The sequence below is a fragment of the Cariama cristata genome, unplaced genomic scaffold (assembly GCF_000690535.1).
Source record: "Cariama cristata isolate BGI_N322 unplaced genomic scaffold, ASM69053v1 scaffold10110, whole genome shotgun sequence".
NCBI lineage: Eukaryota > Metazoa > Chordata > Aves > Cariamiformes > Cariamidae > Cariama > Cariama cristata.
In genome coordinates this window covers 58,738-71,770 of record NW_009592945.1, presented here as the reverse complement: position 1 = coordinate 71,770, position 13,033 = coordinate 58,738, and the positions used below count along the sequence as shown (strand labels likewise).

The window sequence follows — 13,033 nt, the reverse complement described above, 5'->3', positions numbered from 1 at the left end:
TGGAAGAGATTTCTGAAGGAGGGAATACCGAGACTCACGTTTTGTACTTGGTGCTGAACAAGCACATGCCCCAACCTACACAACACAAATTAGAACTGCTCTTTTGGGAATCTGGTGAGGAAACAGCAAAGTTCTGAAAGCTGTACGCAGCAGGACTAGGGAGGCCCAGAGGGAATTCTTTATGATGAGGGCAACGAGGTGGGCAAAAAACTGGAAGTTCCAGCTCCCGAGACTTTTTTCCTAGGGAACAGTTACTGTTTGGACCCCTCAAGGTCACACAGCCCTGCTGTCGCCCTCCTCCCCACTCTATCCTGCCCGGGTGCCGTCCCATCCCACTGGGCTGCCTTCCCACCGGTGGTCCCTCCTCCTCCCCACGTTACCGCTTCTGTCACGGCTGGGGCTGGTTCTGGGCATGCCCTTTGCCTCAACTCGCCAGCACCAGCTACTTCCATGCCTCCGTGTCTATTTGATGTTAATTCTGGGGCATAAAGATCCCTTTCAACACTGTGACAAGTCCCCTGAAAAGCTAAGTTGCCGTTTTGAATTACCATTTAAGCCATGAGTCACTTACAGAAGCTTGCCAGAGTCAGCAGCCAGCAATAATATATTTCTCACAGGCAGACTGTCTCCTAAGTAATAAAATAGTCCTCCAGTACCCATTTTCTCTCTGTGGTAGCTGGATTTTCTGGGGGGCATGCGTGATCTGCAACACGATCAGTACAATGAGACAGTGACACAAGTTTCGCAATTGCTTTGTGAGATTCGGTTAATACCACGTAAAAAATGGTTCTCAGATTCTGCACACAGACAGGTTTATGTAAAAGATATAAACATTTGTCCAAGTTGTTACAGATTGCATAAATATGGCATTTTTACTGTTGCATTTACAGATGTGCATGTACAATGATGTGCAAATAATCACAATTTGATTACAATCTTTGAAAGGTACTTGAACCCTGCATCCAAGTAACGCAATGAATGAAAAATGCCCACCAAAGAATTTAAATAGCAAACTTATAACATGGTTTAAATTCATAACAAATTTCAATGTCTTCTCAGTAAAACTTTCACACTTTTAAAATAGTTTGTATTCATTTTATTTGTATATGTCAAAATACATTTTTTTTTTCCAAAATAGTGGGTTTTGCAACTAGTTTCATGCAGATACAAGGTCTGCTCAGTACTACCAATAAAATCAATATAGCACAGTAGCCATTCAGTTTTTAGATATAAAGAATAAATAACCTAAATATAAAACACTAAAATATTAGAAACACGTATTTAATCATTCACAGGCACCCAAACTTTACCAAATATAACCCAGAATATGCCTAACTGTCTTGTAACAGAACTCAATACGTTGCAGCCATTCAATTCTTTATTTTACGTTAGCGTCAGACAATGGAAGTCCCTATGGTTCAGACCCACCTCTCATACAGATCAATTACAATAAGATATCTCCAACTATCTGTGTACCTTTAAAATCAAGAATCCTGAGCTTGGTAGTAAGAGCACAACCTTACATCTTCAAAAAACCAATCAACAGAGAGAGGACATCATGTCTTCCTTACCAAAACATATCCCACCCCCGTAAAACTAACCCCCCACCCCCCAAGTAGGCAGTAGAACACCATGACCTTTTTAAATGAAGGGGTACAAATTCACATTTAATATAGTATACAATATAATCAATAATACAATCGCTACTACAAGCTTTACAATGTACAATCTGTTTTAATGGCTGATCTGTTCAGTGGTTTTAGGCAATAAACTATGTGCCAATAGGATGTCGTAGTTTGAATGGTTTAGTGAAAATATAAAAGCTGTTTCTAACAAAAGCGATCTTCACTTAAATACTTTTGTTGTTTTTAAAGGCCACTGAAATGTATAAAATGGTCTGACATGATGGCGTTATCAAATTGGATGCCTTCTCACATGGCAACAACAGTGCATATAAACATTAATGTGAGTGTAATGGGTTATGTTTTTCAAATGATTTAGTACATTACTTTGGCTAGCACAACAGTTTTGGACAGCACTCAGATAAATACAGGTATGTGAAATGTAGTGAAGCAGTTATATTTATGCAATTTTTTATTATGGTGAACACTATCAAATGAAAAAAAAATGGGAGGAAAAGATAATAAAGTATTTTATATAGTTTAGACCTTTTGTAAAGATAGGGCTCCATACAATGTACAATGTCTAAATTCTTTATACCATAAAAATTAATGAATTTTGTTAAACACACTATTCTGGAGTAGCCTAATTTGCATTAACAGACATTTGCAATAGGGAAATATATTCAAGCATGCCACGTGGTGGTCTGAAAAATCAAACCAGTACACATTTATATATATACAGCATCACTCAGTACCTGCTCAAATGAATGTGACGATTACAGGATCTAACATCTTTCACTACAAACTTCTTTTTTTTTTTTTTTTTAAAGTGACCAATAAAGGCAGAAAACAGGACTCTTAAAATATTTCTAGTTTCAACTGACTTTTAAAGCATTTTGTATAGGAAATAAATGCATATTGCACAAACAGTGAAAGCAAATGTTCCACCAAACATCTCTGTTCCAGGTGGTTGGACAATACAACTCTAGGTAGCTACACAAATACGTAATTTAAAAGGGTGTGTGGTCTCTGCAAATGGTAAAGCTGTGAAAACACTGTACAAGAAAATCTGTTACATGAATAATTAGAAGGGAAAAAAAAAATTCCAAACTTAAGATTTAAAGAAAAACTGAGTATAGAAAAAAACTGGGAATTGTGGCACAACAAAAACATTATTGAGTAACTGTCTTCTGTGAGAGCTGAAAGCTTTTGTTGATGTAAAAGTGTTTATGTACAACTAAGGCTTACTGGTTAAATATCTGAGGCGTATCTGGCCTTGAACACTTTCCTTATTATGCTGTAGCTGTAAACAAGATTTCTCAGTCATTTTATCTTCTCAGCAGCTGCATTTTAACAGAAACAATGATCTTGATACAAAAAAACACACAGGTAAGAGGGCGTTTGGCAGGATATCTGAAAATGACAGTCTCCAAGGGATCTTCCCACGCTTCCAGTGACTGCCATACTATGGTCCACTGGAGTTACTAGTGATGTGCAATACCGTTATTTGCTGCTGTAGTAAACCCTTTATTTCGAAAGTTTGCTTATAACTCTGATCAAGGCCCCATTTTCATCTTTTAGCCTCTGGTTGTCTGCCTTCAGGTCTGGTAGCATCTATGAAAAATGAAACACGATGGTTATTTGCTGTTATACCCCAAGTAAAAGCAGCAAGACTAGACAAGCACTGAGGATAAAAATCTTTATTCGGCTTAAGCATCTTGATAGTTCTCCCCCTTCATTATCAGCAGTTCAGAAAAATCTCACCTTTTAGCATGACACAGTTAAGAGTTAAGAGATTAGTCGTTTTCATTTGTGTGGACTAGATGCACTAAAACTCGGTGGTGCAGATGACAAGCCTCTAACAAAAGCATTTATAGTAGCGTGAGGAAAGTAATTAAATGCTTCAAATTTCAGTGCAAAACAACAAGAAAAAAAGTTAATTACCACCAATTTAAAGAGGCTTGTCTATACTGCACTTGCACAGTTTCAAAAAAACATGCTGCGGCTAAGCATATCTACCACTGTGCTCTTGGATGATTTCATCCTGATCAGATACCGTGTGACTCAGCTTGTTAGCTCAGAGCATTAATCTTCCAACCACTTCCAAACTCGTGTTGAAGCACACATCCTATAATTTCAGATCGTATCCCTAAATGGCGTAGCTCACACAAGATCAGATCATTGGAAGAGATCACTGAAACACCAAGCTGCATACTCAGGCATCCAAGTTAGGAGATGGCAAGTTAAGGTTGCCACAGGAGATGGGAGCCACACAAGCACAAAAGCTGGAAGGCAGAAGCCAAGTGAGGCGAGAGTCGGACAGGACCAGACAGGAAAGGACGACAAGTCCGCGCACAGAGGTTTGTACTGGGAGAATGTAACTTGTCACAGAAACCAGAAGCAATCTCAGCAGTTCTCCAATCTGCATTCACACACTGATAACAAACCACCTGTAATACTCATGGCTAAATTACGTGTATGGTTTCTAGCAGCAGGTTTACACGGGAGGTGACAGCCTATTTCTGCACAGCGGTTACTCAGTAACCTCAAGTGCAAGTGCATGCAAAACGTCTAAGTCCAGGTAGTGACCTACGTAACGACTGCTACATAATTTTTCGTGATGAAATTTCCTTGCCACTAGTTTTGTTTTCATTTCATTCAAGCAAAATTATACTTTATTCAAGCAAAATTATACATTCAGAACATTATTATGGAACAGAAAGAACGGAGAAGTTTAAAAATGCAGGGTTAATTAACTGTGCACTACAGCAGAGGCTTCATTTACACATCTCCTCTAAAGGATTCCTGTCCACTCAGTTCCCAAACAGCAGACCCTCTCACAGAGTGAAACACGATGGTGCACTGAAGATGACTGAGGTGACAGGATCTCTAGTTTATTCACCTGCAAATACCAAAGTATGTGAAAGGAAGATGACAGGAGATTGTAAGAGGAAAAAAGGTGGTCTCTACAGTTAAAGTAAAAATCATTCTGCTAACCTGGATTCCAACTCTGCTCCATGGTGGAGCTTAGGGCAAGCCACCTAAACAGAGCTCTTCACAGAGTCAGAGAGAAGCTTCCATCATAGTCAAGTGAGAGCTGTGCTCTGAACAGAAAGTGCTGTAAAATGCTGGTTACTTTCAAAAACCAGGTCAAAGTTTGAAATTGGGCAACACAAGTAATCATTCAGCAATTTTCAAGTATTATCTGAGTTACGTTTTCTAAGCTGTAAAAACCACTACTGTTGTCTGAGATACACATCCTAGGGGTCATATCCAGATACCAGGTGCGTGCATGCACACACCTGTAATATTAGTATAAACCTGGGGTTGTTCATGACGTGTATCCGCAAACAATGAAACAGCCATTTGTTCAGGCAAAGCAACTAAAACCTTTCCTTCCTCCTTTTCATTCTGGTATGGACTTCATACCAAAGATCCTGGGTGAAACCACAACAGCCTTCATCTCGCCACGCACAAGGAAGCAAGGGAGTCTGGTTTTGTTCTTGTTAAATAGGTATCTCGACAAGTGTTGTCGTGTACACTTTCCCGTGAAAGCTCAAAGTAACTCCAGGAATGTCACAGTCCTCTTTCAACTTACTGACTAGGGAGCTGCAGCCCATAATGCTTAATTACAGACAGACCGACCCACAGAGTGGTCTCTTTTCTGGTGAACTATTTTAACAAAAATGTCGCTGTTCAAATTTAGAGCTTTAACATAATCCAGTACCATTATGTGTCCGCAAATCTCTGTAGATAGATTTTAATCCTGATTAAACTAATAGGTAGAATAGGCATTAAGAAAATATTTTCTCTTTTGTTGTGAGTCTGCTAAAGAATAGGGGAAGACTGGTAGGAGACAAAAGCAGTTATGAGTAATAGGAGATTGATCAGGAAGGATAAGCTCAAGTAACCTAAAATATTTATGCTTCTCATCTATACTAATCCCCACATACTTTAAACCTAGCCAAAGACATTCATACAATTTTTCGTGGAGCAGTGCATTCCTATGGTACTCAACTTCTCCTGAGGTGACACCACACACCTTTAATGTGCAGAGGCATGGAAAAAAGCTTCGCAGTGAATTCAGTAAAATTACAGTTACATACTGTACTTAACACTTTGCATTCCAATTTGCTTCTCATTAAAATAGCAAAGTATCTTCTCGTGATGAGATTACAAATGCACTATTTTGCCTATCTGTATTATATGACTAGCTAGTAACTTTGCAGTGACTGTCGTTGAGCAAATAATTATTCAATAATCACCTGACAAATGTGGAGCCAACTCAGATCTGTACAGTAATAATAATGTCTGCATTTGCTGGAGGATTTAACAGTTTTTACATACAAACCAGATCTGTAAATCAAGATTACAAAAAGCTCATGAACTGTTAAGGTACCCGTTCAGATTAAATAGGCACACTGCTACAGTTAAGCTACCATCATAACGTCAAGCCTCCCTGCTGTGTTTCCATTGCTTTTCTTTTGCTTGCCAGGCTCCTCAAGCTCCACAATGATCTGCCATTGAAAACCCTCCCTAAAAAAAAGGAATACCGAGTAGTTTTCTGTGGGTTAACACCCTGAACTGGCTTACCGTGGCTAAAGGAATGCCAGCGCTAGCACAAAAAGACGGTATGCACGTGTCGCTGTGGACAGCAGTCATTAGATTAGCTCAGCTGTGTTGAAAACCCACATTGTTAGCTGAAGCTGATGTAAGCTGGGCTGCCCTGAAGGGACAGCTCTCCCTCCTCATGCAGCAGTACGGTCCTGCTGCTTTCTGCCTGTTAGTTTAGTGATTCAGCAACGCTGGGTTGAGATGGATCAAGTAATATAACGAATAAAGGGATTTGTTTTCAGCCAGGTCAGGGAGCTGACTTGACTCACTCACCAAGGGTTAACACAAGGGAACATCGCGCAACACAGGGCTTGGAACAACCTTTCTATCCACATCCTATTGTTAGACCAACTCCAGGAAGACATGAAGCCAAAGGATAAACCTTCTCTTTATTTCCTGCCTCTTGGTGGGGAAAACCTGAGATCAAACTCTGAGCAGAATGAAAAAATGTACACTCATCGACTTGCTTCTAAGTGGAAGGGGGGTACAGTTTAGCAAGAGTCTCTGTGCAGAAGGAAAAATTTTCTTCTCACCTACACATCTTAAAAGTTCACTGAAACCTCCACCCTATGCAGTTGTTACATAAGAGGAAGAAGAAAGGCGTATAGATTTGGTGTGGAATGAAACCACATTTTGTTCCTCGTAGAAGTTTTGAGCCTTCAGTGGCTTTCTGAAACAGTCCTGCAATAACACTAAAGACAACAAACTGGCATTTTTTTCCAAGATGAAACTCGAAACAGTTCATACCTTTAACAGAAGGGGACTGAACCAGATGACCTAGTTAAGTATGAACCAATCTGACACATTAGGCAGGTTTTTTGGTGTCTGTGTTTGTACAGTCCATACATTACAGGATTCTGGTCCAAGACTGGAATGCCTGCATATATAGCAATATAAATCAATAGCCTTAACTCAGTGCTAAAGCTGAGTATTTTAAGCTGTCTAGATAAAAATAAAGACTGGCCAGAACCACACGGGAAGTTAATATGTGAAAATATTAATCAACGTGAAATTCCAATACATTTCTGAAAGAAAAGACTTTGGTCCCCTCTAAACACAAAACCACACAAATGTAAGAAATCAAGTTGCTAATGCAACTGTTCAGGAATGCACAGTACTGAAACCAGTTCTCAAACATTCTTTAGTTGAGACTAGATTTGCATCAAATCTATGCACTTCAATTATACTGCAGCAAGAAAGCTCAATTCTTAATTTCAGTTTGTTAGAAAACTAGAGGCAAATCTAACTATTTGAGCATTTACTCAAACATCAAAACAAGGGACTGATTTCAGTGTATCCTAGTGCGAACTCAAATCCTTTCAATTGTTGCCAAGGTTTTAACATGTCAAAGGTCTCCTGGATCATTGCCAATTTATCTTCCCGTAAGCGAGGACAAGCTTCAGTGCTGGCAAGGACAAGACCACCCCATACCAACACACCTGTAGCTGGTACACCAGACACCATGCTTTAGCCACACTTCCATAACCGAGCAGCGGTAAGTCAGCTTCTGACACACAAGTGTTAATAGGAAAAGTCTACTCAAGCACAAACTGCATGTCAACACCTGCCTGGCTACACAAAGGAGAAGGAAGAAATTACAAGTCCACAGAGCGCAGTTGCCTACGGGACCCTGACAGCTTGGCAACCACCCGGGTCAAGGCCCTATTCTCAGTCACCAGTCGCTCATTTATGTGTCTCAAAGATTGAATCTGCTTTATTTGTTGTAGGTTCTGCAGGAATCAAAGAAACAGGAGTGAAAACGAGAAAAAAAAACCACAACATGTACATTATGTTTAAAAGAACTAGAGACGAGCAGAATTGAAAGAAAACTTGGAAGAGACAGTCCTGTTTAAAGTAGATAAGTTGCTGTGAAAGGAAAGTATCAAACAAGTGGCACATTCTTGAAAAGCAATCTAAGAATCAGCAGTGATTAGTCACAGCTTTCCAAAACAGTTCAGGATACATTAACAATGAGAGCTATTCCTGGAATTCTTTACTTAACATCCTAATTGCACAAAATAAATCTCCTACTTACCAGTCTGTAAATAATGACACATTTAACATATACTTTTACACGGGTGGTGCAACAAATGATAGGAAGAGTACTTAATCTTTAATTCAAAACCTTCACATATTGCTTATTGAAAGTAAGCTTTTGAAAAAAGGCAATATATTTGCATTCTCTTTTTCTCGGAAGCCCAACCTTCCCTAACAGGAATTTACAGGATGATAGAAGCTCACATCGTGTCTTCCACTCTTGGACATAATTATTTTCCTCTATCATAATTTGCTTTCTACATATTTCACTTCTAAAGACCCCTCAAGGAACCACAGACATTGTGTCCTCCCTTACAGCGAACTATCTTGGTCTGAATCCAAGGGAGCTTGAGGCACCGTGGTTGCCTTCTGCCTACATCTGCCTGTCAGCTTCAATTATTTCCACAAAACTTCGTGCATTTATTTTAATTAAAAGTATTTGGAAGTTCATGCTGTTTCCAAGCACCAGACGGAGCTCAAAAATGAGCTTGAAAGGAAACTTTTTATGTTATGACATATATCAATGACAAATATCAAATGTCAAAACAGTGGTACCTCTTTAACATTTTGGAGTGCAAAAATGTTTTTTCTATTTAATCATGTTCCACTAGTTTTCTAGTCAGACTTTAATTCTATCAGTTTGGTTGGCCCTGTCCAATATTATATCCAAGGACATAATACAAAACAAACCTGCCAAATTTCTCACCCTTCTTAATCGTATCAAGACTTAACACTGATAAACCAGGAACTGAGAGAAGTCATACCGTGACTGGTTAAAAAAAAGCAGTCAGATATGTATTAAGAAAGTATTTTCCTTCTGAGATTCAGTTTATACATAGTTGAAAAAAATGGGAATCAGTGCATGTGGTAAATGTTACTTATTTGTCAACATCTGAAACCTATCTACTGCTTTTTGTTAACTAAAAACTGATTATCATTCACTCTAAAAAAAGGAAAGTTTTTCTTTTGATATTGATAACATGCTGCCTAATGCATAATTTGAAGAGCATGAGATAAAGGTTGAAGCTGTTTAATGCATAAGTATCTATGGAATTATAAGCTACCATTATTTTAAAGTTAATAAAATACACAGTATCACATCAAATCATAGATCGCAATTCCATCTTGATTAGATCAAAGTATGCTTCACTCGAACCATCTCTGAATGTTTCTAGCCAACGTGTTACAGAAGCATATGTCTTAGCACCTTCTTGGAAGCCCTACATGTATGACCTGCTTATGCCGGTGTAACAGCTTCGCTACAAGCTATATAACATGAGTGATTTTGAAAAGCAGCTGTAATTTAGTTATTTTCTAATGAAATTAGAGACCAGTAATACTGCCAGATCACATGTTGCACTGACATAGTCATACACTTTGTTATTAATAGTTTAACATGTAAGAGTTTACTTACTTTCAGTTCCTCTTCCATTTCAGATATCCTTCTTTCTAGAGCTCTTCTTTCCTAAATCAAAAGATGTGTGTTAACACTGAACAATACCACTTTTTAAAAATTACTGCTTGTAAATACTGTGGTAACAGTGAAATATTACAAGTTTCAAAGATCATACAACCAAAAGCATAGTGTGATGGCAGTGATATATAGAAATTTTGTCAATATGGAATTTTAACATTACATCAAGTCCTACCAAACATACCCCTAAATTCAGACAGGTTGTAAGTACCATTTGTTTGGATTTATTTTTCAGGAGCTAGGCTTCTGTAATAGATTAATATACAAGAAATGCAGAAACCCATCAGAAACTAACAAGAATATTAAAATAAACAAGCACAAAAGCATAAGCTTTCCTAGACAAGCAAAGGTAGCTGAAACATCTCTCTCAGCTCAGTGGGATCCCCCCATGCTATAAACTGCACCATAGTGGAGATACACCCAAATTGACATTGGAGGAGTTCAGCTGAGTACCAAAGAAATCTAGCTACGAAGACCACCTGCTTCTTGAGTAAAAATTTCCTGAGTATTTTCTGCATTTCTAGTATAGTTTTCTTTTCTTTTCTTTTTTTTTTTTTTTAACCTAAGAAACAGGAGAAATTATCCTTTGTGGAGAAATTCAGGTTGTTTTGATTACAGTACCCAAGCTAGCTTGTTGAAAGTTAGCTTAAGGTTTTCTAGACTATGCTGCAGTCTGCAGTGCAGACACACTACCACATTTCTAAATGACATTATTTCGTTTAAACCTAATTTTCAACACATCTGACAGCTGAATAGCTAATGCAATAGACTTCAGGGGTTTACAGCTTGATTGCTTGTTTTCCTGTGTCAGACAATGCAACGTGTCTCATTTAAAAGCAGCTGCGGTTATCAGTACTCCACATTCAGATTCTTCCAAAGTGTGAAAGGCAAAAGCAACAGATTATTGCGAAGTGGACATATGCATCTGCATACAACGGTGTTATGCAAACAGCAAGCAGCATTGACTGAGGTGTGTAAAACTTTGGTTAGATCATACCGCCCAGTAGATACTGACTCTTGCCGGTCACCTTTCAGATATAAATCATTTGAATTTAGTTTAATCATAGTGCACTTATACCCCAACATTTTCCCATTTTAGCAAACAACTTTAAAGGTTTATCAAAGTAGTAGACTACTGCAGTTGTTAGTACTTAATGTACTTAACTCCTTTGAGTTAAGACTTTTCCCATAATGTTGACTGATAGTAATGGGCATAGTAAGTACCAGCAAGTTAACTGCAGTAAGCAGAGTGACTAAAAAAAAACCCACACCATCTTAACATTACTTAGAATTGTATCAGTTACCTACTACCTTTGCAGAGTAACATATATTATCAGTGTTCTTATATTAAGCAGTATTTGACAATTCCTGCAATTACCAAGAGATGAACGATCAAATAAATCTCAAAATTTCAGATGGCTAGAAATTATTAGTCCTTTTGATGCATTTGCTTAACTAGCATGTTGAGTCTGTCTAAGAACAACTATTAGCAATAAAAGCCAATTAAAATCCTTATTTCATTAACTTTGTACAGTTCACATTATATAAAAGAAACATTTAAATGGACTGGCCTAGATATACAGTATTTTGCAAAAATGTATTGCTCTGATTACATTAAGCTATGCTTCTCTTTTTCCTGAACTGCTTACTCTTTTAGCAACTGGCTTGAGGAACGCCAACAAAATAACACATTGCAGTTTCACTGGGAAGATTTGCCAGTATTATTTGATTAGTCCCTGGACTCAAAGAAAGGTTTTGAAATTTATACAGTCTAAACTTGTATGACATACTTCAACAACTCTATAAGGTATGCCAAGGAACATTTGGAACCCTCAAAATGAAAAAAATACAGACTAGTCTCTCAGCTTATAAAATACAATAGCTCATTTGTATTTATCAAAGCAAACAGGAACCACAGGCTTGGTGCAGTGAGACTGAGGTACAGCGATAGTCACAGGTGAAAAATTGACCCCAGAGTTATAAAATTATTAAGAAGTAAAACCAGATGTGTATTCCTACATATATTTGTATATTCAGTAATACCAAAAAATATACCTCTCCACAACCCAAATTCCCAGCCTATGAATTCTAAATTTGGGAAAAACTAGTTAAAGTTACCTACAATTCCAAATTCTAATCCAGACTGAAACCTGGCCAAGTTTGAGTTTTATTATCCTATCACATGAAATTCTGCAATAGACTTTTAGCATTCTTTTCAGACTGATGGGTCGTTAATGAAATCCTTATTTTTGCCTATGTATTGCTAAGACTGTGATCTGATCTGTACCCCTATGCTCATGGAAATAGCCCCTTTCTGGTAAACAGTTCTCAAATGAGCAACATTGACAATGCATCACCAAATCACATCATGGAAACCCACTTCTGAAGGCTGAGTTCAAATAAAATTCAAAGCCAGTATTTTCTAAATTTTATTATTGTGCAAATCTAGGTTTAATAAATGTTCCTATCTTCTTTACTGAAAATGTATGTTTCAGCTTGAAAATTTCATAGCTCAAGGATACCTTCAGATTTTTTCTGCCAACCTTTACTTCTTCCAATTTATTCTCACCACTTTACTTTTCCCCTCCCCTTTTCTCAGTGTAATTTGTGTAAAGATCTTCAGTTTTATATTTTATTTTAGTGAAGTCATATACTTGCAGGAGGATACTTAGAAAACCTCTACAATTTGTTTCTACTTTTTACGTTCCTATTGTTACATTACACATTAAAAAGGTGTTTTAAAAATTATTCTTGAATTCTGAATTTGGTAAGCTTATTTCTAAGCTACTGATGACTAGCAGCTGAGAATCCTGCTTCAGTCACTTTCAAAGTGAAAGTAACACCAGATTTTAACAAGGGAAATACAATCACAAATAAACTCCTGTTTTAAAATCTTGTCTGAAAAGAAGTTAAAAATTACAAAATACAAGGAACATCTCCTAAATCTTGTGTAAATCATGTTTCAGCCATATAGCACTATCACTAACTTTATTTTTTACCTGTTAGCTTTAATACTAAGACATTTAGGAAGAGTAACATTTCTGAAAGACTAAATGTCTTTACAAAAAAAAGGTGCAAGAATTTCTAATATAGCCAGTTGTTTTAATGCAGTGGCCTATTTGGGGAAAAAGCAAAGCAGTAATTTAAAGATGAAATGCAGTACTGAATGCTCTGCAGTATGGAACCTATATAGTAAAGGACGTGGCTAAATCTATGAAATAAATAAATGTCCACTTGCGTGGCCATGATAGCAAGCAAGAAACCAATTAAAGCTGCTGATGAAACT

At 37.6% G+C, this 13,033-nt stretch overlaps 1 protein-coding gene across 1 annotated transcript in view; it reads right to left on the bottom strand.

Moving 5' to 3' along the window:
• Nucleotides 1-1,081: 1,081 nt before the first annotated feature.
• PPP1R12A (protein phosphatase 1, regulatory subunit 12A) overlaps nt 1,082-13,033 on the bottom strand; it is a gene marked incomplete at its 5' end in the record, with an annotated part of 56,740 nt that continues 44,788 nt past the window's right edge. Inside the window, 2 exons of the mRNA XM_009703811.1 lie at nt 1,082-3,236; nt 9,688-9,738. Of these exons, the coding sequence (XP_009702113.1) occupies nt 3,150-3,236; nt 9,688-9,738 (138 nt within the window). The remainder of the gene's footprint in view (nt 3,237-9,687; nt 9,739-13,033) is intronic.